Source organism: Cicer arietinum, chromosome 6, assembly GCF_000331145.2.
Source record: "Cicer arietinum cultivar CDC Frontier isolate Library 1 chromosome 6, Cicar.CDCFrontier_v2.0, whole genome shotgun sequence".
In the NCBI taxonomy this organism is placed as follows: Eukaryota; Viridiplantae; Streptophyta; class Magnoliopsida; order Fabales; family Fabaceae; genus Cicer; species Cicer arietinum.
Genome location: NC_021165.2, coordinates 13,663,392 through 13,690,243, shown reverse-complemented (window position 1 = coordinate 13,690,243; position 26,852 = coordinate 13,663,392). Strand labels below are relative to the sequence as shown.

At 29.8% G+C, this 26,852-nt stretch overlaps 5 protein-coding genes across 13 annotated transcripts; 1 reads left to right on the top strand and 4 right to left on the bottom strand.

Moving 5' to 3' along the window:
• Positions 1 to 1,474: 1,474 nt before the first annotated feature.
• LOC101506769 (root phototropism protein 3-like) lies at positions 1,475 to 7,169 on the bottom strand. Of its 8 annotated transcripts, none has more exons than XM_073370401.1 (7): positions 6,871 to 7,139; positions 6,445 to 6,540; positions 5,622 to 5,773; positions 4,649 to 4,762; positions 4,379 to 4,448; positions 2,944 to 4,230; positions 1,475 to 2,206 (listed from the first exon to the last, which is right to left on the bottom strand). In XM_073370401.1, exons 3-7 carry the CDS (start codon positions 5,645 to 5,647, stop codon positions 1,652 to 1,654), a joined length of 2,052 nt encoding a protein of 683 aa, XP_073226502.1. In that variant the 5' UTR covers positions 5,648 to 5,773; positions 6,445 to 6,540; positions 6,871 to 7,139; the 3' UTR covers positions 1,475 to 1,651. The 8 variants fall into 8 exon arrangements, with proteins under 8 accessions (XP_073226502.1, XP_073226503.1, XP_073226504.1 ...); XM_073370402.1 differs by having other exon boundaries at positions 6,932 to 7,139; XM_073370403.1 differs by lacking the exons at positions 5,622 to 5,773; positions 6,871 to 7,139 and adding an exon at positions 7,146 to 7,169.
• A 7,890-nt stretch (positions 7,170 to 15,059) lies between these two features.
• On the bottom strand, positions 15,060 to 18,399 carry LOC101506444 (2-oxoglutarate-dependent dioxygenase 19-like). Its single transcript, XM_004504771.4, has 3 exons — positions 17,638 to 18,399; positions 15,900 to 16,227; positions 15,060 to 15,504 (listed from the first exon to the last, which is right to left on the bottom strand). Exons 1-3 carry the CDS (start codon positions 18,162 to 18,164, stop codon positions 15,259 to 15,261), a joined length of 1,101 nt encoding a protein of 366 aa, XP_004504828.1. The 5' UTR covers positions 18,165 to 18,399; the 3' UTR covers positions 15,060 to 15,258.
• Positions 18,400 to 18,549: 150 nt separating this feature from the next.
• Positions 18,550 to 19,890, bottom strand: LOC101506114 (putative RING-H2 finger protein ATL53). Its single transcript, XM_004504770.4, has one exon. It carries the CDS (start codon positions 19,750 to 19,752, stop codon positions 18,748 to 18,750), a length of 1,005 nt encoding a protein of 334 aa, XP_004504827.1. The 5' UTR covers positions 19,753 to 19,890; the 3' UTR covers positions 18,550 to 18,747.
• Positions 19,891 to 22,367: 2,477 nt separating this feature from the next.
• On the top strand, positions 22,368 to 24,579 carry LOC101505572 (uncharacterized). Of its 2 annotated transcripts, none has more exons than XM_004504769.4 (5): positions 22,368 to 22,716; positions 22,820 to 22,879; positions 23,150 to 23,232; positions 23,482 to 23,681; positions 23,790 to 24,579. In XM_004504769.4, the coding sequence occupies exons 1-5, from the start codon at positions 22,508 to 22,510 to the stop codon at positions 23,880 to 23,882; spliced, it is 645 nt and encodes a 214-aa protein (XP_004504826.1). In that variant the 5' UTR covers positions 22,368 to 22,507; the 3' UTR covers positions 23,883 to 24,579. The 2 variants fall into 2 exon arrangements, with proteins under 2 accessions (XP_004504826.1, XP_004504825.1); XM_004504768.4 differs by having other exon boundaries at positions 22,373 to 22,716; positions 23,479 to 23,681.
• LOC101505246 (uncharacterized) lies at positions 24,407 to 25,072 on the bottom strand. The gene has a single exon (XM_004504767.4). It carries the CDS (start codon positions 24,976 to 24,978, stop codon positions 24,574 to 24,576), a length of 405 nt encoding a protein of 134 aa, XP_004504824.1. The 5' UTR covers positions 24,979 to 25,072; the 3' UTR covers positions 24,407 to 24,573.
• Between the last annotated feature and the right edge of the window lie 1,780 nt (positions 25,073 to 26,852).

The following is a 26,852-nucleotide window of genomic DNA, read 5'->3' as shown; positions in this document are numbered from 1 at the left end:
GTAAACCATAATCAATCTTGTCTTATTTTCCTTTTACGACCCAAAACGTTCTTGGTTTGATAAGATTGAAAGTAGTGAAGAACGGTCTTCGTTTTTCCAGACTTCTGTTTTTATTAACCAGAATGTTCTTCGATTATCAGAATGATCTTGCTTCTTCCAACATGATCTTGTGTTGATATGTTTAATACCTATCTTTAATTAATATACTCAAAAACACATGTTAAAAAGAAAAACACTTTTAGAATAATAATTAGAAGTTTAATTAACTTTGTTTGATTATCACCAAAACATTAATTTGAGATTTTGTCTCAACATTCTTTAGGGGTGAGAATAAGCTGGGCCGAACTAGGTTTTGCTAGGTCTGAGTTTGATTTGTAAAAAATACAAGATCTAAGTCTGACCGGTGACCTATCATAGACTTACTTTTTAAGTCTAAGTATGGTCTTTATAAAAATCTGGTATGATATGTTAGTTTACTTAAAAACCTATTTCATCTTAGCATTTTAAAATTACAAACACCTTTTAAATTATTTTTTTAGGATGAGAAGTAGAGGTGAAATATGTCAGGTCGACCAATAGGATCTACGGCCTAGCCTATTTAGGTCGACCTATTTAAATAAATATAATTAATAACACGCATATTAACCAAATAACTCAAAAGTAATGCATTTGAAAGGTCTACCAGTAACCATGCTCTTCTAGCAATTCTTGTTTAAGCTTTGTATTATTTTATTTTATTGTATGAAGGAGGAAAAAATTGAATATCTGAAACCATGTGAAATATCAAAAAATGAATCTCAGCTTTGAAAACATTGTAGAAGAAGCTCCTCTGTAACCATATCCATGTATGTATTGTGCATAAAATATACACATTATGTATCTGAGGTTGTGTAACTGTATGAATAATTGAAGTGTGAATGCTTCTAACAGTGGTCTGTGGAGGTTTGAGTATATCCTGCACCTAGTTCATCTCGTTAGTTGTTATACAAAGTGTTTCATGTTACTTATTATGATTAAGATATCCATGCATTGGCACATCAAGTCAAATTAGCTTTTTAAGTGATGGGTCTCTGCAACTTTCAAATCTCTGTCTTCTTATTGGCAGACAAAATATACAATTATCAACAATAATTTTGCATTGGGATTGATGTGACCATGAAGTGTCTGCTTCTTACAATCATTGCTTGGTACTGTTTAACCAACTAGCTAATTTGAAACTTGAAAGCATGTTGAATGCTATTTATTGGTTAACCTTGACTCACTCAAGCCAATGGGTTTGTCACTTTATAACCATCAATTTTCCACTCAGGATCAAGGTGACATGATTTATGTTGAAACATCTAATCATGTTTCTTCATTTATATCCTCATATAATGTATATTTTATCTTCCTAATAAAGTAACTATAAATTGTACGATTTTGCAAGCAAAAAAAATTGCATTTCAGCAGTGCCTGTTGAAGTCACACATGAAAATAATGATTTCACACAAGAAAATTATGATTTGACTTGGTAATAAAATTACATGTTATTTGAATTTCATAGAATTTTCATTAATGAATGAAATATGACAAAGAAAAGACAAAAAGTCCAAACACAAATTAATTTGAGAGGTATCAATAAATACTCATGAAATTGAGAATTTGATGTATCTCAAGATATTGAGTTTCTCCACCTTCTAGTTGTCTTTCTGTTCTGTTCTTCAGAAGTTGGAATGTGATTAGCAATATCATGATTTTCTACATTTGTCATTTTTGTAAGTTTGCTCAGTTTCTTCCACCCACTAGTCCAAGCTGATGTATGCTTTTGCTTCATCACCTTATCAAATTGTTTCTGCAGATTTTCCATATCATGTTGAAGTTCCAAATACTTTGTTTTCACACTCTCAAGTTCAAACTTTAGTGTGTTAATGTCTTTCTTAGCTGTTGACCATCCTTCTTGGAATGATTGTGGTGTCCCTTCTAGAAGTGTTTTCCTGTTTGTTATTATTGGTTGGAATTGAGATTCAACGCCGCCGCCTTTCAGAGAATTGTTGTTGGCTAGTGCATTGCTTATCTTTACCTGTTCAGAGAATAGAACTTGTACCACTACCCTTATTGGAAGCCTTTCATTTTGAGCAGCATGCATGCATGCATCAATGGAGAGTTTCTGACAATCCATTACACGGCAGAGTCGCTTCCTTTCGTGCTCAGTTAGTGTTGGATGTGCCTGTTAATTTGTTTCACAGATCATAAAAAGTAAAAAGTATAAACCCATCGGCATATATATTTATGCAAAGCTAAACTACTAATCTTTCAACCAAGTGGTTGAACTCAAGTGGTTGATGAACTTCAATGAAGGAAGAATCACTTGAGATAACCCGAGTTTGAACCCTGGCTAGAAGAACCCTTGGTCGGGCTTTATTTACCTCTCAACCAAACTCCGAATTACTAGAACCCTTTTCTCCTGAGCACTCCAGAGGGTTTTGATAAAAATTAAAAAAAAAACTACTAATCGTTCCTACTCATCTTTTTCTAAAATGAGTGAAACACACAAGTGACACAACACATCAATGAAATGTGAATCAGGAATTAATGTGTCTCCTTAAATGTATATATTAACATTCCTAGAATAGATTAGGCAAATCAGGAAATAGAATATTTGGCATAATGAGTTGTAATTACCTGTAAAGGCTCTGACTATTATTTATCAAGCCCTAATTGATGACATGAAACTCTCACATTTATTGTTCCAGACCAATGGATATATATCTACTCTTTTTTAGAGAAATGATTGATTATAAGTTTTACCGATCTCATATCTGTTATATAGTTCATACCATTATATAACAGAAGCTATGTTCATGGAAAAATCAACAAAAAATGTTTTGCAACTTAAATGTAATTCCACTGAAAATCACACATGAAAGATTGTTCCACTTTATCCTTAGAACAATGACTAATTACCTTGAGATATGAATCGATTGCCCGGTATAGTCCATCATCAGAAGTTCTAGCTGACTCAGGCAAAGCTTCTGCAAGAACCTGAAACTTTGTCAATGAAAGATTTCTATCTCTTGATACCTCTGTAAGATAACTGTCCACAAGTCTAGCCACTCTTGCTTTAGCATTTAGGCTACTTCCCACAAGCTTGTCCGATAATGATTGTTGTCTGCTTGGACTAGAACCTTCAACCTGTTCTTGAACAAGAAAATGCTCCAACAACCTCTGAACAAGATCCACGTCATACATAGTCTCGCTTTTACTATAACAAGGAATCAAAAGATCATTCAGTGAAGCTTGCTCAAACTGCATTCCTACCCTTTTCTCTAAATCAGTAATCAATGCATGTGCAACCTTTAACATGTTTGCCATTCTCAGAAGCCTAAGAAGGAAGCTACACGAGACACTATCTTTCTGCGGCGGAATTATGCTGATGAGACTCTCAATAACCATCCTTTGATCCTTAGCTTGAAGACTTGAAGTTTCATCCCTAGTTCCGGCTGCAACAATCATATGAAGTCCACCTTTCCAGCTACCGTCGCTTCCGCTACTAGAACTATTGTTACCGTTATTGATGCTTGTTTCCTCTACTGCGATTGCAGCGTCATTTCCCAATCCTGGTAGCCATTTAGTTGCATAGTGCATTATTCCAGCACCAATCAGTTCAAATCTCATACCTTTTACCTTAATAGCAGTAGTGACTCTAACAAAGTGATCAATCCTAAGGATCGAAACGTCTTCGAACCACCAATCAGGAGGAACCAATTGATTCCTACTAGGACTTGAGTCTTTCATTTCATTCCATTTTGGACTAGAAACTTTTGGTGCTCTTCCGGTATACGCCCACCTTATTCCTTTCGGATTAGCACAAGCTTTCCAAGCTATAGACTCGCTGCATCTTCGGACGATTTGAAGGTTTTCGGCCCACGGAGACAACTTCTCACAACTTTTCAACACTACTATTGAGTCTCTCCATGAAGACAAAACAACATAGCTAAGAAAAGCTTCAGTCTTGAATATAAGATTACCTTCTTCTAGATCCTCGGTCATTTCAAGGTACTCGGCAGCACATCTTAGGCCAGAAATGTTTCCTGCTGTCAAATCTATAGCAACTCCATAGCTGAACTTGGCTGCCAGTTCAAAAGCCTCTGGCCCTCCAGGAAGATCGTCCATAGCTATCTTATTCAAGTCGGGGTTGCGGGAATCGTATAGGATTCTGTTCAGCTTTCCACTTCTAGATAGTAAAGGATACTTTCACAAGAAAAGGGAAGAAAAGTTAATCAAATTCAACACAATACAGGTTAATAGTATATCTTATCTTTGGGAGAAAGAAAAAAAGAACATAACTTTCTAGGAAAGAAAAAAAATTACTTGAAATAAGGAAAGAAAAGATAGATACCTTGTGCAAGTGGAAATTGGCTTCTCCAATTTGGACTTGAAGATCACTTGGAATATCAGCTGAAACATACCTGCATGTGAAAGAGATAAAATGTTTAAGAAACTTATATAAAATGGATAAAACAATAGTTCAAAATAATAAATTGATAAATTCAGAAGTTTTAATAATTATTTTCTGCCAAGCTCTTGTGTTACAAAACACTTCACTGGCATTACCAGCACTGAAGATTAGTCAAAAGGCGCTACTATATCTGCATTGAATTAAACATACCAAGAGTTGCCTCTTTGATGAAACCCTTCAATTTTAACACCATGTTTGGTTGAGGTGAGAATTCCACCCCCATATTCCCTTCCAGCTGCTGCTTCACTTTCTGATTCCCACATGCTGAAAAAAAACCAGATTCACAATTTAGTGGCTTTCAATGAGAGTGACAATAAAGGTAAACAACCTTGGTTTCCTAATGCATGTTAAAATTTCATAATTATTATTTACTGAATTGCCATTGGATTACCAATAAACTTATTAACCAATCACCATGAGCGTGACTCGTTGTGATGAAGTATACATGTCTTTAACTTTGTTCTAAATTTTGATCGATTCAAATCTTTAAATCATAACTCGTCTTTGAACCCGAACAAAATCAATGATATGTAGGTGAAATTAAGAACTAGTTTATTTAGAAAAGGATTAAGTTTTCCCAAAAGATAATTAAAATAAAACTATAAGGTGGTTATTCAATTATGACTACAAATTAAAAGTGAAAGATTAAATATTTTTAAATTGTATCATGAATTCAAACACAAACAGGACGGTTACAATAATACTTCGCTACAACGATTGCTAATTAAACTAGACCTATTGTCAACTTGAATGTTTGTTTACAATATTACTGATTAACAAAAATTTATTTCAACTTGAATATTTGTTTACCAAAGCCTCATAAGAAACATAATAGCAAGTTTTAATAAAAAATTATCCATAGGCCAAAGCATTCAAAGGTGGATGTGGGATTGATAGAAACTTGCTACAAACCATTTTGAGGTCTACCTGAATTGAATGCATGATATAATTGAGCTACATCCCATCTATACAAGAGGTTGGGTGTTCACATAAAGAAGGGGAAAAACTATACCGTGGTTGGTGTCAACTCTCGATCTAATGGAACATGAGGTCCCATATCTAATTAAAACATATATTTGAATGGTTTCTAGAGAGGAAGGCAACAAGATTTGAGTAACTTTACCGTCTATATGGAAGTCGCATGTTCATGACTATAAATGGTCAACATCTCATCTCAATACATATGGACGGATGATCACACAATTTCTTCATTTCATCATCAACTTTTTTATTTCAACTTTCTTCTTTCAACATCATTATTTCATCTCAAATCATCTTCATTCAACATCGTTATCTTATTTCAAATCATCATAGACTTTATTCTCTAACATCATTATAAAAATTAATGCACATTTGTAAATTTTCTTATACCGTTTTGAAAATCTAACTATACAAAAAATGTCTTGGATTTAAGATTTCAATATAGTTATAAGCAAAATAACAAAAAATGTATACAAAATACTTTGGAAGCAAATTTTCTTAATAATGATAAAGTTGGAGTTTTAAAAGATTTACTAGCTTTCTTTAAATAAATATATCCTTACAGACATTTTTTTCTTATTTTGCAGTTGACAGTAGTTTTGAAAAGTTACTATGTTTCCTCCAAATTGATTTCAAATATATTTGTTTGTCCGATAGAAACAAAATCTCTTTCGTAGAAGTTTTATAAGTGGTTGAAATGTAACATTTTGAGTTAGTTGTTCATGAAATGTCACTAAAGTGCTAAAATGACCCTTAGTCCTGTCATAATAATAATAATTTTTCCTTCCCCAATATTTTTTAAAAATCACAAGTTATCAACAATTTCATTACTACCAAAGCAACACATCCAATCATAATCATCAAACAAGATTCAACATAGTATATATCATCAATGCCATTGTAGCAAAATCAATTTCAAATTAAGCCAAACTTCAATCCTTCTTAAGTGAAGGCCACTTAATTACCTCATTATCCCGAAATTCGACTTTTTCGGCTTTGGTTGCCTTTTGGAAGTTTCACTACTTTCGCTTTTCTCCTTCAAATCATCTATGATGAGATTCCTGTTACATATTTAAGGAAAATAGAGTGAGTGTATTTCAAAAATAAGGTTGGGTGAGTAAAATGAAAGAATGGACTAAAATATATATTTTTTCTTTCAAATTTGGAACAGTATGGGTTCGGGATTTTTCAAAAATAGTAAAACACTTGAAATTTTTTCCCAACTAACACTTCAAAGGAATATAATCATTCATCATACAAAACAAGGACCACATTCTCTTATATAAGCAACATTTAATTCATTCATAGTGAATTGACACTTAAATTCCAACAATATGTGGTGGCCAAAGAGAGAAGAGAAAATGCTTCAATTCAAGACAACCACTCCTTACGTGCGTTTTGACCATGATCAACAACAATGAGAAGAATAGAAGAGAAAGATTTGGTGGTCACCGTGCTTTAATTTAGTAGGAGATGCTTTTGAAAAATTAACTCTTGCATGAGACAAAACAATTAGATGGTGATTTAATTCAAGAGCTCTGAAGAAGGTAGCTGAAATTAGTGTGTGTGTGTGTGAAAAGAGTTTTTGAAACGTTGGTGTGAGTGATTTTGAGATATGGTGAATTGGGAAGTAAGACTTAAAAATCAGAAAAATGAATACTCTCACACTAATAAGGCTGAATCAAGATTTCTTCAGAAATCGAGAGGAACAAATTAATGATGTGTCCCAGTTAAGATCGCTAACTAGGCCAGAGAAAAATCTAGTGAAAAATAAAATTCACCATGTCGATAAGATAAAATTACTATTCCAATTATGCAAATAAATTATATGATGCAATAATTGAATATGTGGTATATTCATCTTACGTTAATGTTATGTATAAATTTATTTATGAAATTTGGCTTTCCGAAAGAAAAATTTATTAGTAATTGTGACACGCGCGTGATTAATTACTAACAAATTAATTCATAAAATATTAAAATTTAATAAGTAAATTAATTTAAAAATAACATGAAATTAACTTCAAATATTATATATTTAATTAATACATTATATTATAATTTTTAATGATAAAAAAATTATAAATTAATTATTGACTAACACTTTAAAATATATATATATATTGTCAATTTATAAAATCTAAAAATTAATTTGACCTTAGACATATAATTTTAAAAATTAATTTATCTATACACTCGAACAAATGTCATGATCACTAACATGTAACCAAGACTTAGAATTACATGAAAAAAGACTGATGAAAATCTTTTCAACTTTTACAATCTATTTTTATTTTGAGTTCACTTTCCATTTTTCAATCTTTTAAACACTAAATTAGGACTTTTGTCACGGACACGTAATATAAAACCCGTAGCACGTAACATAAAAATATAATAAGTTTGTGACAGAAATAAAAATAAAAATTGTTGAGTTTTTAATTTCACATACAAATTTAACAATAAATTTTAGCGACAATATGAATAGATAAGATAAATTTCAAATACATATTTAATTATATTTAATATATAATTAATGAATACTAATAATATTTTACAACTTATTAATTTTTTAATCGATAAAAAAAGTGGTAGTTATTATCAAAAATTTATACACACTACCATTAAATTTTAAATTCTAATCCAAACAAAACGTCTCACTCATTTAAATTTTTTCTATAAAAGAAACTCATGTATTTTTTAATATATTTTTATAATTATATAAACGCACATTTTTGTAGTTATGATAAATTTAAAGAAAATTATAAATTTTAATAAATAATTGATTAAATTAACAACCATACAAATACTATATAAAGAAATTCACCTGTCCTTTTTCTTTTGCTGTTTGCTCTGCGAATATCTAATACCTCAAATAATTATGTTCTTGAATGTTCCATATGCATTACTAGGTTGTTTAAGAAAGGAATGTGACCAACAACAGTAAATTAAGATTATGCCAATTTTGATGGTAAAAATGTAAACACATGAGTGTATATAAAAAACGACCAGCAAAGTCTACATCATGTCTCTGTTTCCTAACAGCAATGCGGATAAGAATGGTGCTGGTAAGGTAGGGTCTCTGCTCCTTCACGATTAGTGTCGCGAGTATGGGGTGAACGCCTAATTATATTATCCAATATATATCAATTTGTTCATATTATAATTAGAAATAAAATAAAATAAAATAATTCTTCTTAAAAATTAATTCAACAGAAAAAGAAAATGTATTAGATTAGATATTATATCTAATAACTTGCACTTATGTGTCAAAAATTTATAATATATTTATTATTTTGTCTACAGATAAAACATAAATTTAATTAATAAAAAATACTTAAAATTACAATAATATAAGAGAAAGCTAAGGTGTTGGATTTTATTTTCAAAATTAATTGCTATCAAAACAATACTACATTAGTACCTTTAAATTTTAATAAATAAATTAAAAGATAGAATTAATATCATATTCGATAAAAAAAAATTGTATAGTTTTAAAATATATTCTTTACTGTTTCTCATATTAAGTAAGAATTGAAAAAAAAAAAATCTTAAATCACACACTAGAGAAAATATCTATCTTTTAAATTATGAAAAATATTATTAAGTGCTTTTAAAGTATGATCAATAGTTGTTCTTAAGAACCTGGTACTTTACAATTGTATAAGTTAAATATGGTAGAATTTATCATCTCTTTTAACAGGAAAAAAAATATGGTCAGCGATTTCTTCTTTAGCTAATAAGAAGTGGTACTTAATAGATACTCCTATTAGAGATTTTAAAAAATGGGGTAACTATTTAGTGGAGTTGTTATTTAAAACTCTCTCTATTGAAAAATAGATCGTTATTAAGACGAGTTGTATTTTGAGTTCTCTCTATCATTAAGAGAAGTTGTTCTATATATATATATATATAATGTAACATATTAAAACTCTTAATTATTGTTAGAAATGAGAACTTTTAATAAAACTATTAAATTAAAATTAATAGGTGAAATTCTTTTCTTATTTAATTTTTGTTAGTCTACATTTATCCAACCAACGATTGTCTCTTTTTCATATCTCTCAAACTCTTATTTTGTTTCCAACAATACTTATGAAACACAATCTTAATTTGATTATCTTTCACCTACAAATCTCACTCAAATTCTCTATTTGTCTCATAATTTTCTTTAATTGCATATCTCTTTTGAATAATAGTTGTTTCTTCTAAATTTTGACTGTGCCAAAAAAAATCTATTGACGTTCACACATTAAAATCAATTGGGTTTGTTTCTACCTAATATCAAAATATGGTAGGTTTTAGAGACCTGCAACATAACATACTGAGATACAAATTTGTTCTTGCGAAAATTGAAGATAACAAAATAAACGACGATATTCAAATTGAGATCATAAACGTTTTCATTAGTATTGCTTGACTCAAAATAAGGGTTAAAAGATATGAAAAGAAAACAATGTTCGGGTAAGTCTAGACTCAATAAAGAAATTAAATAGAAAAATAATCTCACATGGTTATTATTATATGTTTTCATTTTTTTTAATTAAATTCTAATTCAATTGAAAAATGATGTTAAAATAAACGTCATATCACAAATTATCACAGTTATATAAATTAATTATAGTAATATTTACAATCTCTTTTAAAAAATATATATATATATTTAAGACTCATTTAGTAAATTATTTTGAAGTGCTCAGTGGTAGAAATTGAGTGTTTATAAATATTAATATTTTAAAAAATTATAAGTAAATGGTGTAACGATGGAACTTATTTAGATGCCTAAATAAATATTTCACTATTATAAATGTTCATAGTGGCCTTATTAAAAATCTGAATATCAAAATATTATATTAAATAAATTTTCACTATTTTATTTTTAATCTTTTAAAATTTAAAATTTTTATTTTTAATCCTTTAATTAGTAATAAATTAAATATAATTTTTAAAGCGTCAAAAGATAAATAATTTTGAATTTTTTATAAAAAAATTTAATTAACAAAATATTAAATTTATAAAAATTAATAAAATAATAAATTGAAACTTTAAAAAATATTAACAAAAGACCTAATACTAATGAATTTAGCAGAAGATTTTTTTAGAAAAGCTTTAAATTTTGGGACTTGAAAACTCCAACTCATATGCACATGCCCATTGAGTGTTGGTGATTGGGCAAAGATATGGTGCATTGATCCCTTCACTACATGCTGCAAAACTGGATGTGCCTTCCCATCTATCTTTCTTAATTTATTCATTCTCTCGATGTAATTACTATGACTTGGGGTGTCATTTGAATCAACAATCATTCGTTTTCATTCCCGGTGCTGAATTATTCGGCCCCACCATTGGTGCTTTTCTCAAATATTCATAAACATTACTATACTATGCCAGATCATTTATTATCCACCAACATTTTTTCGTTGTAAAATGTCGTCCATCAACTCAATAAAGTACGGTCGCCACGAATATCTCTTTGATCAATTTTCACGTTCCAACCAGCAATTATGATTATCTATCACCGACCATTAATAACATAAAACATAAATTTAGAAAAGAACTATAAATATAGATATTTCTCACACATAAAAAAGCACCTAGTTATTTTACATGAGATTAAAGATTTAATAAATAATTTTTTTTAAATAAAGTAATAAATACAACGGAAAAATGATAAAGTATAGAGTAAATTAATAAGATGTAAAATGAATGCATTGTAATCTATAAAATTGATAAATCAATGAAAAATCATTACAATATTAAAGAAGTTATTGATTAGATTCTAGTAAGTTATAATTTAAAATTTTAAATATGTGAAAGTTATGATGAGGAGAAAATGAGGTATGATGAAAAAGGTAGAGAATAAGGAAGAAGATATAGAGATTATAGTGATAAGAAAAAGATATATGAAAGGAGAGATAAAGAAAAAGTGAAGAGACTAAGAATTTTTGTGAGGGAGGATGAGAGGTATGTAAAAGAGAAAAACTCAGAGAATGTAAAAAGGAGGATCAAGAAAAGAAGAGAAGAAATATATCATATCATGAATATATTAGAGATTTTGTATTAGATTTAGAGTATGTGAAATATCGTTATGAAAATAGATACGCAAAAGTGACAAAAAAAAACTAGAGAAACTAGCCTAGAGAGAAAAAAATAATCAAATAAAATAAAGAAGAAGAGGAAAAAGATAAGCTAAACTTGAGTGAGGAAGAGAAAATTAAAGAAAATAAAGAGGAAGAAAAAAAATTGTGAGACAAATAGCAAAAATTTGACTCTAAGTATTTGTCTAACTTTGTTGATTCTTATGTTCATAAACTTGTAGATATGTCTCCAAAAGAGGAATGCTCACAATCCATTGAAGTTGAATGTGCTTGGCCAAATATTTCTCAAAATGATACTTGAAAGGAAATTCTTGGTTTGAATACCAACAACTTTAATTGATGACTCTTGTTAAATTGTTTGGAAAATTTCTTCCTCCTATGCTTTCTAGGTTTGCAAAATTTCATATTGAAATGTATGACTTGTATTATTCTTGTAAGCATGTTTTGAGTGTTAAAATCATAGAGTGTTTAATCCATACTATTCTTCTAAACTTGATTTAAGAATTATGAGCCAAGACATAAATGATTTTTTTGAAACATGTGTTGTTGTGCTTTTTAATGTTATCTTGGTTCATGACATATTTTTTGAAGATTGTGTTCTTAAGAAACAATTGTTTGCAAACTTAAATATTTACTCTTTTGTTAAAAATAAAGTTAACATGTGTAATTAGTTGATAGTTGCACTGCTACACCTCTCATTTCTCTACTTATTGTTGCTAAATCTTTTAAGCTTTCATATGATATTTCTAATGTGTTTGAGAGACTTTTCTTATTTCAAAAAGAATATCATTAGTTTGCAAGGAGGAAAATATCAATGAGACTCAACTTGTATTGAAATATTGGTAAAAATAAAATATCTTTTTGTTTGTCACTAATTCTAATACAAGGAAGAAAAATTGGTCCTTAATGTCAACTTCAAAAGGTATAGTTTTCTTTCTACCTTTGAAACTCCTTACACTGAAAATGAGTACGTTGGATTGTTAAATGTAAAAGGTGAAATTGTGTTTCACCTACTTGACACATTTGACATTTTTTTCACAGTTTTCATTTGATTTCGGTAGTACAAATTACATTATTTTCTATGTATTTGACTTGTGTTTTTCTTCATGTAGGTAATGTTGAAATAATATTTGAGGTCGATACTTTAAAATGATTTTTAGTTTTATTTATATTTAAGTTGAATTGTAATAATTAATGTTTTGTTTAAGTGGTACATACACATTTAATGGGCCTATATTTAAGTTTTTAAACATTTTAGGTATACGAACATTTTTCCTATAAATACTCTAGTACAAACCTCATTTGAGAGGTTTTTGAAATGAATTAAAACTTGCTTCATCTTATAAATAACTTCCTTACCATTGTGACGATTTTTCATTCACTTATCAATCTTAGATTGTAGTGCTTTCTTTCTCCGTTTTCTCAATTTAACTCTGTTGTCTTTTTTCTCTTTCATTTGTTACTTTATTTGAAGAAATCATTTGTTAAATCTTCAATCTTGCATAAAATAATTCAAATCCACATCACACAATATTCTCAATGATTTATTATTTAAAAATAAAAATCTCTCATAATTCAACAAGTTTTTTTGAGAAATTCTCAAATAACAGAATTATAAAAAAAATATTTCTTTGTTAATCTAAATCAACAAAGAAGAGAGGAGATTTAATTTATAAAAAATAATATAATAAAATTTAAGATCTAAATCCCTCGTGTACATATGGATATACTTTTAGAAAAAAATATTCTTAAAACTCTAACATATTATGTGTGTTAATGATATGTTTTCAATGGGAATAAAACCAACATCTATATAAAGCATACGTATTTAAACTTCAACGCAAGATCCAAAACTTCCCTTCCCAAACAATTAATTAACAAATAAAATATTTTTAAAATATTATAAAATATGCATCAATTCTTTATAATTTGAACTCACGACCTTTGAAAATCCGCAACATTCTTATCGATTAGAATTAAAGCATCTATAAAAATGGAAGTGTATAATTCATAAACAATAAAATAATGACATTATTATTAAGAAAAAACTGAATATTAAACAAATTTATATCATTATATATGCAGAAAAATAATATTGAGCAACTAAAATAAGACATGAAGAAAAAAAAAATTGAACACGCAATATTTACATATAAAATCTTCTACAAATAAAGGTACAAAAATACATAACGAGAATAAAAGAATTTTCATTAAATTGGTAATATTATAAGACCTCTTTCTAAATGCAACCAGTGATTACACTATCTCTTGAAAATAGGAGAATATTAATTTTATGAGAAATCTCATAGGAGATCAATTTTTTTTTCTCACTCTCAACAAGTTCTATGTTGTGTTGCTAATTGATATTGAAAATGATTTTTGTATACTTTACCAATGTGATATTTATAGAAGAAACAAATTATATTTCCTTACATGCAACAAACCACTTGTCTTTCATGCATCTTGTAATTTGTCGATGCATGCACCTTTTCACTTTACATCACATGCAAAATGCAATTTGTCTTTACATGCATCCTAGATATATCGCCATGGTTGGACCCCACAAATTTTGTTTTACCATTCACAATCTTTCACTTCTGACTATCTTTGCGATGTTTCAAAATCCATCTACTTTGTCCACCCACTCCTTGTTGCTATGTTTATGATAGGCTGTAGAAGGATTAACACCATCTAAACTTGTCAACATTGATTGACTTGTCATCACATCTGTTAGACTATCATTGGTGTGAATCTTAGGCATATAAACTTTTCCAACACTTCTCTAACAAAATAATATTAAACACCTATGTGCTTTGTTCTTGAATGAAAGGTTGGACTTCTTGCAATATTTTGACTGTCACAATATACACTAGCTTTTTGTTCTTGGTGCATGAGTTCATCCATAGAGAAAGAATTTTTTAATTCTTAAATAATGTAATTAAATTTTAATATTTGAACATATCAATAATTACAAAATTCCATTACAACACATTATTCAATACTTTAAATACATCTATAGACACAACAAAACACATAAAGAAACTAAATTAATAACAAATATATTATGTCAATGAGTAGAGTTTGCGGGTTCAAAATGTCAAATATATTATCTGAACTAAACACTATTAAGTTTAAACAGATTGGTTAAGGTTGGACTTGAACTTGAATGAGTTAGGTGAATAGATTCGTAGGTTGACCCATATTTGTGAACATCCCTTCTCAGCATGACAAAGACTCAGTAACTATAGTTATTTGAAATTTTACTAGAACTTTAGAGATCTATCTCTCCTAAAAATGTATATGCATTATTTATTTGTCTATCACTCTCGTAAATCTCTCACTGGTTTGAGCATCAACAACCAACTTCCCCATCACCAACTCCGACCTACTCCGACCTACGTCCTGAGTTCATGTTTGATACTCATTTTAAAATATCTAAATTGCAGGTCATCTCATCTTGATCAAAGAATGAGATTGCATTGATGTATACATGGAACCAACATAAAAATATTTTCATTAATTCTTGTGATTCTACCTGTGACTGAGACAATTGACTGTTCAAGTGTCTCGCACAATATTTTTTTAAATATTACAAAGACTCAATTCCTTATTATATTTTACAATTTTGTTACAAACATTAATTTCAGGCCTACTTCTTAGAGCAACACTTGAGATGATTCAAAATCATATTTTCACTTTGTTTAGCACAGACTTCCCATAAAGCTGGTTGCTTCTTTGAAGTTCCATGTAATCTATGTGTTTCATCCCAACATATGCTGCTGGGTTGCTTTCATTATCTAGCAGCTCTGAAGCTGGTTCAACCACAGTGTCCAAGGATGGTGCAATCACCGTTGCCAATGACATTCTTGTTGCTCCATTGCTCACAGCTGCTCTATGCACTACACTTTTGTACTTTCCATTGCTCATAATCTATTGAAAAACCAAAAGGGTACACACAATCAAAATCACTGTTAGAATAAACAAAGTGTTAGAACAGCAACTCTAATTCAAAAGAAAATAAATACAAAAGACGCAAATATAGAATACATGAGATTTGATAACATAGTTTAGCAAATTGTGTCTACGGCCAAAGAGAAGAACCAAACCAAACCATACCAAACTCAGAGAAAAACCATACTACACTAAACTACCCTTAATATAATATAAAAGTTTAATAACATATAAGTCCAATAAACTAGTTTAGAGTTACAAATTGCAACTTACATGTTTAAATAGTAAATAATATAGTCCAGTTTACAAAAATACCCTTAAACCGCAAGGCAGAAAGAAAATGGATGAATATGCAGGGTTTGTTTGTTGTGTACCTCAAGATGATCAGACACAAGGACCAAGAAACAGTTTGGAGTGGAACAGACATTGATCCATTTGCCATTGTGAAGTACTTGAAGGCCACTAACTCCATTTTGTATGAGGAGGTTCAATAGGCCATGATCAGAATGTGGAGGCATTCCCATTGCAAGCTCAGGTTGAGGACAAGGAGGATAAAGATTTGCTGCCAACATTTGCAGACCAGATTCAAGATTCATTGTTCTGTCTATGTAGTTGACTTCCAATCCTAAGCTTTCTGATATTCCTTTGAGTAGTTCCCTTCCTAATTTCCATGTTCTTCTGCTGTACTCTGCAGATGTATCCCTACAATAACAAAAAAAAGAGTTAATTTTAGAATACAAAATATCATGTCTTAAAGGCTAGTAGTTAATATACTTATAATCACTATTTTGTTCATATCACAAGAGACTTGCCCAACAACATATTTAATAAGCTTTGATATCAACTGTTGAAAGTCGACCTAAAAATGTGTTCGTAAGTGTAAGAGATCTCTCACGTTTCTAGCCAGTTTTGTAAGAATGCATTTGACCCAATTTAGAAATTTAAAATGATATTGGTGTCAATCCAAGACGCTAAGTGGGAGGTATCTGTACCTTACAAATTGATTTTATAAAGTTGAGTTAGACACAAATTAAATTTTAAGATCAATCATAGTTCTAAATTACAATATGTTGGTGCAATTGCCACAACAATATAATGGTTTAGGGGTATTCTAAAACTATTAGAGAGCTTATCAGCTTCAACCAACTTCATCTTCATCTAATGTCAGTAAGGATAGTTATCTTTCGGTTAGTAGTTGATGTATCTATTATTAGTTAGCTAGCTATATTGAGATGCATATATAGCTCAAACACTTGTATTTTTCAGAAGACTGTTCATTACCAAATTATGCACTAAATGCAATATGATATTTCTCTCAATTCTCTCTACTTTCACACAGTTAGTAATAATTGTATTGAGACTGCATTTATCCGCAATATCAATAGTTGCACCTTTATCGCAACCACAATTTGTAACTTATCACCATCTTAAAGTAGATGTTGCATTTGTCTGCAATATCAGTGATCACATAGCAGGCCTAACCCAACTCAAAAACTAATAGGTGAGTGAGTATCCTATAACACAAACTCTAGCATATGATCATTAAGTGTGTCTTTGGTTTTACGGTAAAGAGAGCCAAAAGTAATTTGAAACAAATAAAAATGATTTTCGCATGTTTGGATGATATGAGTTCAAATTGATTTTGCCTCTTAAAAGTTGAAGTTACAGCTTGTAACTTTTAACTTCAAACATGATTTTTACAATCAAATTTATTATTCAACTCACTTTTACGTGAATATATCATTGGTTTTGTTTCATTTTTGGAGCATGGAAAATTGATTGTAGAGATCTATGATTGATTTTGACATGTTTGGTTTTTTCGAATAGAATTGATTTGGTATCTAAAATTAATTCCGATTTGAAGCTAAAGTTAATAAATACAAGACAAAATATTTATTACTCACTCACTTTGAGGTAAATGTATCCAAATGTAAATCACTTTACTTTTAACTCACTTTTGATCAAAATTAATTAATGTTACTGAAGTAGAACCAAACACACTCTACATTTACATTTGACTAACTTTTATATACAATCAGTTTAAAAAAATCAATAGCAGAATCAAACACACCCTTAGAATTACAAAAACAAATGGAGAGAATAAGATAAAACCTGAAGCCAGCAGGTTTGTCCAGTGAGTGAAATTCAGGGCGAACAACGATTTTAATAAAATCCCTCCAGAACAATATTCTGTCTCCTGAAACATTGAAGCTGGTACCATACCTTATTGGATCCATTACTTCCTTACCTGCATACACTTGCTTCTCTTCCTCTCTAAGATTAAAGAAACCAAAAACTTGGTCAACCATTTTCTCCAAGAGGCTCTTTGAAACAAAGTGGTTAACCAGCATGAAAAATCCCCACTCCTCACAAGCCTTTCTTATGTCATGGATGGTTTTGTTCCTTTGATCAGGTGTACCAATGACAAGGTGAGAATAATCAATGACTGGGATTGGATCATTTTCATCATCTGGGTCTACCACTATTTCATTTTCATCATTTGGGTTGGTGGTGTAAGTGTATGAAGATGGAATACTGTTGAAATTTGGTGATTCTGTTAATGTTTTCACACTTGTGAAACTAGTAGTTTTTTCATTGTTGGATTTTTTGTTAACTTGAGTTGAAGTTGTTGAAGCCATTTTAGACTAGAGATAATGAAAAGAGAAGCTGCAAGACAACAATATTAATAGGTCCTGTCTTGCCTCTTCAAATATCATTTTTTTGTTATCTTCTTAATTTTAATCGGTTAATGGTTTTATCTGAAACTTGGATTTTTCTGACATAATAATACACAATACCACGACAACAAAGTAATCCTTGTTGTAACAATATATTCCTTTTATATAATATATTTCCATTTAGGGGAGCATCCATTTTTTTTTCTTCTTTTGTCTATGATCAAAAAGTGAAAACAATATTTCATACTAATTTGGCATGTAAATAATGTTCTAGATTAAGTGATTGGCATGTTTATATAACAAGCTCCTTAATCCATTCAAGATTCACTTGCATTTAATTCAGGAATGAGCATCCATGCATCACTTAAGATAAATAATAAAATCTACATACATTGTTATGATTATGTTATATGTAGTGTAGTCATAGCACCTAAGCAAAACTTAGCAAGAATAATAATCTTCAATTTGTTAAATGTGCCCTTTTGTTTTGCATATTATACACTTTATCATAACACTGACTTATTTAACTCACACATAAAAACAATCAAAAGCTTCTAAGTGGATCATTTGATTTCTTCTGGTGTTTTCCATTGAATGATGTTGACCTTTTCATTGAATCAGGCGCACTATGAATCTTCACATGTTCCCTATTTGAATTCTTATGAGATTCCACTGGCAAAACAACACTTGAAAGAGCAAGATTAATCTTAGCAGCAGAAGAAGAATCAAAAGACACTGATCTTCTTGGCTGCATGTTTACCATCTCCAAACCTGAACTCTCATCTTCCTCAACCACTTCTTCCCTTTCTTCCTCTTCTCCATTTCTCAAATGATCAACAACACTATCACTATTTTCAAAAACTTCAATTTGAGAATTTTCCACAGAATTTGAACCAAAAACATTATTAGGCTCCAAAGATGGAATCCTTAAAACCAAAGGGTCAACAGCAATAGGAGCTCTACACATAGGACAATTAGTATGTGAACTAAGCCAAGTATCAATACAAGGTAAATGAAAAGCATGGTTACACTTTGGCAAAAGTCTAAGATCCTCATCATCTTGAAACTCACTCAAACAAACAGAACAATCTGACCCATCAATCAAGCCTTCACCTTTCTTATACTTAATAACAGTGATTGCATTAATAATTGATTGTTGAAGACCAGGGGTGCGAATATACCATATGGGGTGGTCCACAACAGAACCATCATCATGTTCTTCATCAACAACAAAACCATGTTCTGTTTGTTGTCTTGTAAATAAGGTTCTCCTTGTTGACCTGTTCCTATTGGAGAAAAACTTGATATACAAGGCATAGAGGCAGAGAACAAGGAAAATTGCTGCTACAATTGAAAAACTTATGATCAAGTAAGTGGGAGTTTTGTTGTGTTTGGTGTGCTCAACTTTAACTTCAACAGTTGGTGGTAATGGAGGGCTATATTTATTGGGGTCGAGGCAATCATCACAGTTTGAGGAACAAGGCTGTTCTACTTGACCGATGAATCCACAGTCAAAGTCAGATAACAGTTTTCTGTGATGAAGCACCATCTCAGAGATGGGTTTGGATGAAGGGAGAGAGGGGAATAATCAAAACAACATGGAAGTTGAAGAGGATGGAGGTAGGTATTGATTGTTGATTGGATGAATACTTTGGTTAGGTTCAAAGTTTGACTTTGGTAACATGTATTTTTCTTTTGGAGTTATCTTTTAAGTCTTAATTTTCTTCTAACCTTAGCAAATAAGTTAATTGGCAAAATTTAAGTTGTTCCACAGTAAATAAATCTGATACTTCAAAATAGTTTAAAACTTTAACGTTAATAATTGGTGTTTTATAGAAATAGAAGTGACATGATTATGTGTGTTTAAAAAATAAAATAAATAAGTTATTTGAAAATTGAATTTATTTAACTTATATCAATCACATCATTATTTCAATTATAAAAACGAAGAGAACAGTAATCTAGATTTGTTGAACCCATATCAGTTAGTTCATTTTATGTAATGTTATTTTTATTGTGTTACTATTTTGAAGTTCAAAATATGTTTTTTTGTTAAAACAATAATTAAATGACTAATTATTTCGTATGGAATTTCAAAAGTAGCCTACATTTTGGACACTAAAAATCTTGTACGCGTTGAAGTATTGACTTTTGCGTTGCTTCCGCCTAAGATTTTCACGGTGGCTGATATCGGTGGACTTGGGCTTACATTACTCCTCAGCCCAGCCCACTATCAGGGAAAAAAACAAATGGTGTTTTTTCTCCCACTCAATATTCTTACTAGAGAAGATTTTAGAGTGTCTTAGAGGTGCGATCCAATATGACTTTAAATTTTTAAGGACATCAAATTTTTTTTTACTACGTATATATATAAATATAAATGACTTATTTTTTAAATTAAGGTGTTTTAAAAAAATTATATTGTCATATTAAAATAATTTTAATAAAAATTACTTTTTTATATTGTAAATTAACTTTGTTAACTCAACTGTCTCTTATAAAAATGACATAAAATAAAATTTTATAATGTTATAATATAGTATTCTTTCATGTTTATATTTAGACCTAAATTAAAATTTAGTCTTTTTTATCCACTATAAAATTTCAACCCAAATTTTAGACATTCTAAAAAAGAAACCTTAGTTAAAGAAAAACAAAAACACCGACTCATTATCATTCATAGACAAAAGACAAATTTGTTAAACAATCAAATCTCGAGTCTGCTTAACAATCTTTTAAGAGAGAACATATAGAGAGATTTTTGTATTTTTGTTTTGTATAGAAAGATTGTTATGTGCAAGATTTGATTGTTACTATTTTGTTAAAATATTCTTGAAACTTATTTAAAACATGGTCATTTTTATGATCTTGGGAATGAATTTTTGTTTCAGCAGTTGTATCAAAATCAAGATTTATGATATTGAGTTCTCTTAAAATATTCTATTGTTTTCCTAATGCTTGCATATCACATAAAATAATATTAACTATTTATGTTACTGTATCATCTTCTAAGATGAGTTTTTCGAAATTGAAATTGTTAAAATATTATTACAATCTACAATGTTGTAAAATAAATTAAATAGTCTTGCGTTGATTTCAATTGAAAATGATTCTGTAAAGAATATTGATTGTAAACAAATTATTAATGATTTTGGAGAAAAAAAAATGTAGGAAAAATTATATTCGAATTAAGATTAACATGTGGATGAATGTTATTATTAGTATTGGATGTTACTGTTATATGTTGTTATATGTTCGGGTAGTTCGATACATGTATAACTAATTTTGCAATAATTAAATTTTGGTTTTTGTTTGGTATGAACTTTTTCAATGCTTATGTAATCTTTAACTTTTATTATCTACAATTCGAACAGGGACACCAAACTCATCACTCGCATATTTCACTCAAAAACTTAGAGATGACATTGATTCTCAAATACACAAAGGTACATGTCCGGGTTATCAATCTAGAAGTGTAAAATACATCTTCAAATTAACCAATCCGAACAAAATTTGGAGACATTTGAGAAGACTTTAGGGTAGGTAAAGAAGTTTTAAAAAAAATGACTCTAAGAAACCATCTAAAAAATGGTAAAAATAATGTAATAAATGTTAATAAAGTCGTATAACCGATAAATATTGATATTGTTATGTTAGACATTTTATCTTGAGTTCAAACTCATAATCTATCATACTTGTGTACAAGTTTATCGTGATATTATTGTATCTTCTAATTACAAACAAAAACTGGCCATCAACGTTTTATTATATTTACTTGTAAATGTTGTTAAACATTTTTCTTAGCAAGGCTTGCAATATTTCCTTCCCAGCACAAAACATGTGTTCCACCCGCTTATGATGTTTTTGTTACATATGTTAGAAAATAACAAATCTAGATGACCAAAGAAAATGCCTAATTTCAGCAAGCAGCATAGCTCATAAGCATTGCCTTCAAGGTCAAACGTTTAACTTACTTACAAGGAACACACACACACATGACATATCCAATACTTGTCCTACGTTTCCTTAACTTTTGCTTGGAGTAACCAAATTGATATCCAAAAATATTAACTTTCACATTATTTTCCAAACTTTGGTTTACTTTTCTATACTAATAATAATATTCAGTCATTAATTTATTCGTAGTACTTAGCCTTCAAGTGAAATCAATCCCACACGTTAATCCCAATACATAATTGAAGAATCTATATAGTTTAAACTATAAAGTACTTCAAGCAAGGATAGATTATTTTTTCTTATTCCAAAAGTTGTGACAAAATTGAAAGTTCGAAACGATACTCAATATGTCAACAAAAGGGTCCTCGATAACTATGAAATTCAAAGGTGTTGTTGATGTAGTTCGTGCTAGCAGATTCAAATCAAGCTATGTTGGACTTCAAATTCAAAGGAACATTCCAATTGTGTCACAAGCTAGGCTTGAAAGTAGTTATTGGATGCAACATAGTTTGCAATTCTTCAGCACCAAAAACAACACAAGCACTAATGCAAATAGGTAGCTACCCTCAGAGGCTCCAACATTCATTTAATTTTTATCTTCAAATAAACTTCAATGTGACTGTTAAATTTTAATGCTAAAATTGGTTGTGATTCATCAGATTAAAGAAAGATGAGGTTCAACCTGAAGCCCCAGCTTCAATCTCCACCTTCTCTTCTTGGTATCAACTAACATCCCTTACTACTTCTATGATTAGAGGTTTCCTTTATTAATTAAGATTAACTAAGCAAATCATTTGAGAGACAAGAAATAAAGGAATTGCAAATATTTATGAATGGTATTTATCAATGAAATAAAGGAATTGCAAATATAACTACGCAAAAAGTTTATTTATATGAGTATATCTATTCTAAGAAAAGTATCCTCTATTGATACATAACGAAATTTCACACATTTGTTTCTCGCTATTATAGATATGATCATTATGCAGGTTTAAATGGGCTTTGTGTTCATTACTTTCTCTCGTGCTACCTTTTTTGAGATATAATTGGAGAAAATTACAGAGAATAGAAGGTATTATGCTTAACCCCTCTTTTTTTTTTAAAAAAAATTGCGTCTTTAATGTGTTTATTTTGTATATAGATATTACTAATATACTTTATTGTGTATAAACTCTGTCCAATTTTGATTTTTTGTCTTCCAAGATTAGTCCGTCCTATTGATTAGAGGAATATTTAGAACATACCTACTTAATTTTTGTTCCTATAATTACTATGTGAATTACATTATTTGTTAATTGGGATGAAACTTTGCATTCAGAAGAGGCAGTGGTTGTGGTGGAAGAGGTTGAAAAAGTGGCAGAAGTGGTGGAAAAGGTGGCAGAAGTAGCAGAGAAGGTATCTGAAGATGTAGCAGAGATGCTTCCTGAGGATGGTAAGCTAAAGAAAGTAGCATTAGTGGTAGAAAATGCATCAGAACAGGCTGCTCATGGTGCTAAACTAACAGAAGACTTCATACACAAAGTACAATATTTTCATTAAAATATTTATCATTCATTTCGATTATGTGACTTTACCAATTCTTCAACTGATATCTGACTAACTTTTGGTTTCTATTTTGAATACAAACAGGTTGAAGAAGTCACTAATGACATGGAGGATTTAGAATCATTCGTTGAACCAATAATTGACAAGATTGTGAAGAAAGAAACAACAAAAAACTAATTACAAAATTAAATAAATAATCTTTGTTGTGCATCGTTGTTTGTTTGTATTAAAGTAATTTATTGCTGCTGCTTTGGTGTGCCGTGTGTCGATTTGTAGTGCATCAAATGTTTAACTAATTGTAACTGAAATACCATTCCCTGAAAATACATGAATTCATTTAAAGGACCCTAGTCAAAATCAAACAGAATTCTGAAGACGCATTTTTCCTAAGTCAATACACATTGTCCAAGACCACATGCTTAATTGATTCTGAAATTTAAACTGTTGCGGATGATCCAAACAAAAGCATAATCATAATCTATTATAAAGTCAATTTCAATTTTTGCTAGTTTCAGTCTCGTTGTGCAAATAAACATTAACTCAAAATAAAATTTGAAATCTTATCAAATTTAAAAATTATTCACGATTTAATAAAACAACCGACCCGTAGTTTTACAAATAAAATTCCAACGAATTATTCTCTGTTTCAACAAATATTATAACCAGAAGTAATATAGCAAATAATAATCGCACGGAAATAGTAATTAAAAGAATAAAATGTATCACTCATAAAAATGATAAATAGATTACAGAAAAATAATCAGATGAGATTCATCAAGGGACGGAACAAAGCAAAAAAAAATGAAGAACTCACGATCCATGTAAATTCATCAAAATAAAAAAAATCAATTAAAAAAAGCGTGGGTCTCTACATCATCAAAGCAGCAGCGAAAAGGACAACAGCAGCAGATCCAGCGACACTGAATCTGTTCAAAACGGCACCATTTGGAGAAGGGGTTGGTGCTTCTGTTGGAGTGTTAGAAATCGATGATGGAGTAACTGCAGGAGCGCCAGCGGGAGTGGAAGCAGGAGGAGGAGATGGTGGAGAGTCGACGACGGAGGGTGAAGGAGAAGGAGCGCTGGTGACAGGCACAGGAGGAGATGCAACTGGTGACTTGGCGGAAGGAGAAACAGCAGGAGCCTGAGAAGATGAAGGAGTTGCAACGGGAGCATTGGTCGGAGACGAAGCAGGAGACGATGCCGGTGATTGAGCAAAGGTGGAACTCACCAACAATGTAGCAACTAGCATAAAAACAACGGTGTAGGAAGCCATTGTAAGAATATGAAGATAGATTAAACGGTTATAAAGTTTTGAATCGGTGAAATGAATTGAAAGAGTTGAGAGTTTGATGAAGAAATGGGATTAGGGTTGGAAGGGTATTTATAGAAGCATAACCGCGTGAAGACTAGTTTCTAGGATGAGTCGTTATGAGCCGTTGATATGTTGAAATAACTTATCAGGGGTGAATATCAGTATTTAGAAAAAGAACGATATTTGGTATACCGCGTCGTATTCCGGAAAAAGAAAAGTATTCGGTCAAAAAAAATAAAATGTACTGGTCATATTTATGAATAATGTTTTTTCAATTAAATAAGTTTTTGTATGATAAAATTAAATAATTTTTTAATTTTTATATAATTTTATTAGTTTTTTTTAAAAAAATAATACTTTAGTCTTTCAAAAAATCTCTATATAATCAAATTAGGGTGAAGATATTATTTTTGGAGATTAAATTCAAAAGATATAATTTTGTTGGAATTAAAAATATTTAATTTTTTTAATTAATGTTAAATGATATTTTTATCCAAATTTTAAAGTAATAATAATTAATACTCCTTTATCATCATATCTTTTGACTTTACTTTATGATTTTAGTTTTAAATGATAATTAAAATTTTATCTTACTCAAAGTAGTATAAAATATTAATTTTGAGGTAAAAAATAAAATAAATAAAAAGGTAATGAATTGACAGACCATATTTTCTGTTGACAAACATGTTTCCTTTATAATTTATATAGTTCAATGCATTGATAAAACTAATAATAGCCAACTAATGTATTATTTGTTTTAGAAAAAGTAGGGATGATAAATATAATAAGTTAAAAGGAAAATAAAAATTAATCATAAAAAAATCAATTGTAAAAAAAGAAAGAAAAAGGAAATTTCCATTAAAAGAAAAAATGAAAGGAAGGAAAGTTGAGTTATAAAAACAGAGGTTCCTTTTGCAATAATAATAAATAAAAAATAGAGTTAGAGTTGGCGTGAAGGGGCAGCACAATGTCAAAAGAAGAACTGTATCTCGCTTCACGGCACGCGGGAATGAACGTGCAAGTCCAACCTGGTACAGCTGTCTTCTTTGAATAATACTAACAACAAATTATGGATAAATAAATTGATGACCGTTGGATTCATGCTCGTTAAAGTTAAGTAAAGTCGTAACGGTCGGAATACAGACTCGTTTTCTTTTCTACTTTTCTGTTTAAGGGGTTAGCAAATTGTATAGATTATTAGGATCAAATAAATATATAATTTTTTTTATTCTTTAGAAATATATAATTAAATTTATATATACAATTAATTTAAAGTATTAACAACTGACAATCAATAACATCTTTAATATATCTTTAAATTTTAACTCAATTTACAAACAATTGAACGTTTTTTTTAGATATATACTATCTTTTCTAAGATAACTAAATTTTTATCATAATTATAATAAATACAACTTTTTACATGTATAGTAAGTAACAATTAAATTCAAAAATATAGTCTACGATGCTGTTTCAATAATTAACAAGAAGAAAACAAGACGATTTGAAGATAGAGAATATTTCCTCAGGAAAATAATTCAGGAACATAACCAAAAAACGAATTCAGGAAGAATACATCGCAATGATGCTTAGCTAATCAGTTTTCTTTTTTCTGAACGTTACAACGTTGCTGAATGATTAAAAGATTGACTTTTAAAATTTGTCAGTTAGAAAATTTATTTATAGCATTGATGGTTTGATTACATTACCTTTCGCTTAAATAGTACAGTATATAATTTCGTTTATTAAATGAGATTTTTTTATAATACAGTCAGGACTCGTATCCTCTACAAATAAGATTTTTTCCCTCTGTAAATAAGATTTTTTTGATCATA

Bases quoted from the DNA above. Each gene is read 5' to 3' on its own strand.
- LOC101506769 (XM_027336235.2), bottom strand. From the start codon at position 5,370: ATGCTTTGGCCTATGGATAATTTTTTATTAAAACTTGCTATTATGTTT. The intron at 4,763-5,308 runs GTAAACAAATAT...GTTTTTTTTCAG, and splicing joins ATGTTTCTTATGAGGCTTTG to CATGTGGGAATCAGAAAGTG. The intron at 4,231-4,378 runs GTATCTATCTTT...TTCTTGTGAAAG, and splicing joins CCAATTTCCACTTGCACAAG to TATCCTTTACTATCTAGAAG.
- LOC101506444 (XM_004504771.4), bottom strand. From the start codon at position 18,164: ATGGCTTCAACAACTTCAACTCAAGTTAACAAAAAATCCAACAATGAA. The intron at 16,228-17,637 runs GTTTTATCTTAT...TTGTTATTGTAG, and splicing joins GACAAACCTGCTGGCTTCAG to GGATACATCTGCAGAGTACA. The intron at 15,505-15,899 runs GTACACAACAAA...GTTTTTCAATAG, and splicing joins TTGTGTCTGATCATCTTGAG to ATTATGAGCAATGGAAAGTA.
- LOC101506114 (XM_004504770.4), bottom strand. From the start codon at position 19,752: ATGGTGCTTCATCACAGAAAACTGTTATCTGACTTTGACTGTGGATTC.
- LOC101505572 (XM_004504768.4), top strand. From the start codon at position 22,508: ATGTCAACAAAAGGGTCCTCGATAACTATGAAATTCAAAGGTGTTGTT. The intron at 22,880-23,149 runs GTATCAACTAAC...ATCATTATGCAG, and splicing joins ATCTCCACCTTCTCTTCTTG to GTTTAAATGGGCTTTGTGTT. The intron at 23,233-23,478 runs GTATTATGCTTA...CTTTGCATTCAG, and splicing joins AAAATTACAGAGAATAGAAG to AAGAGGCAGTGGTTGTGGTG.
- LOC101505246 (XM_004504767.4), bottom strand. From the start codon at position 24,978: ATGGCTTCCTACACCGTTGTTTTTATGCTAGTTGCTACATTGTTGGTG.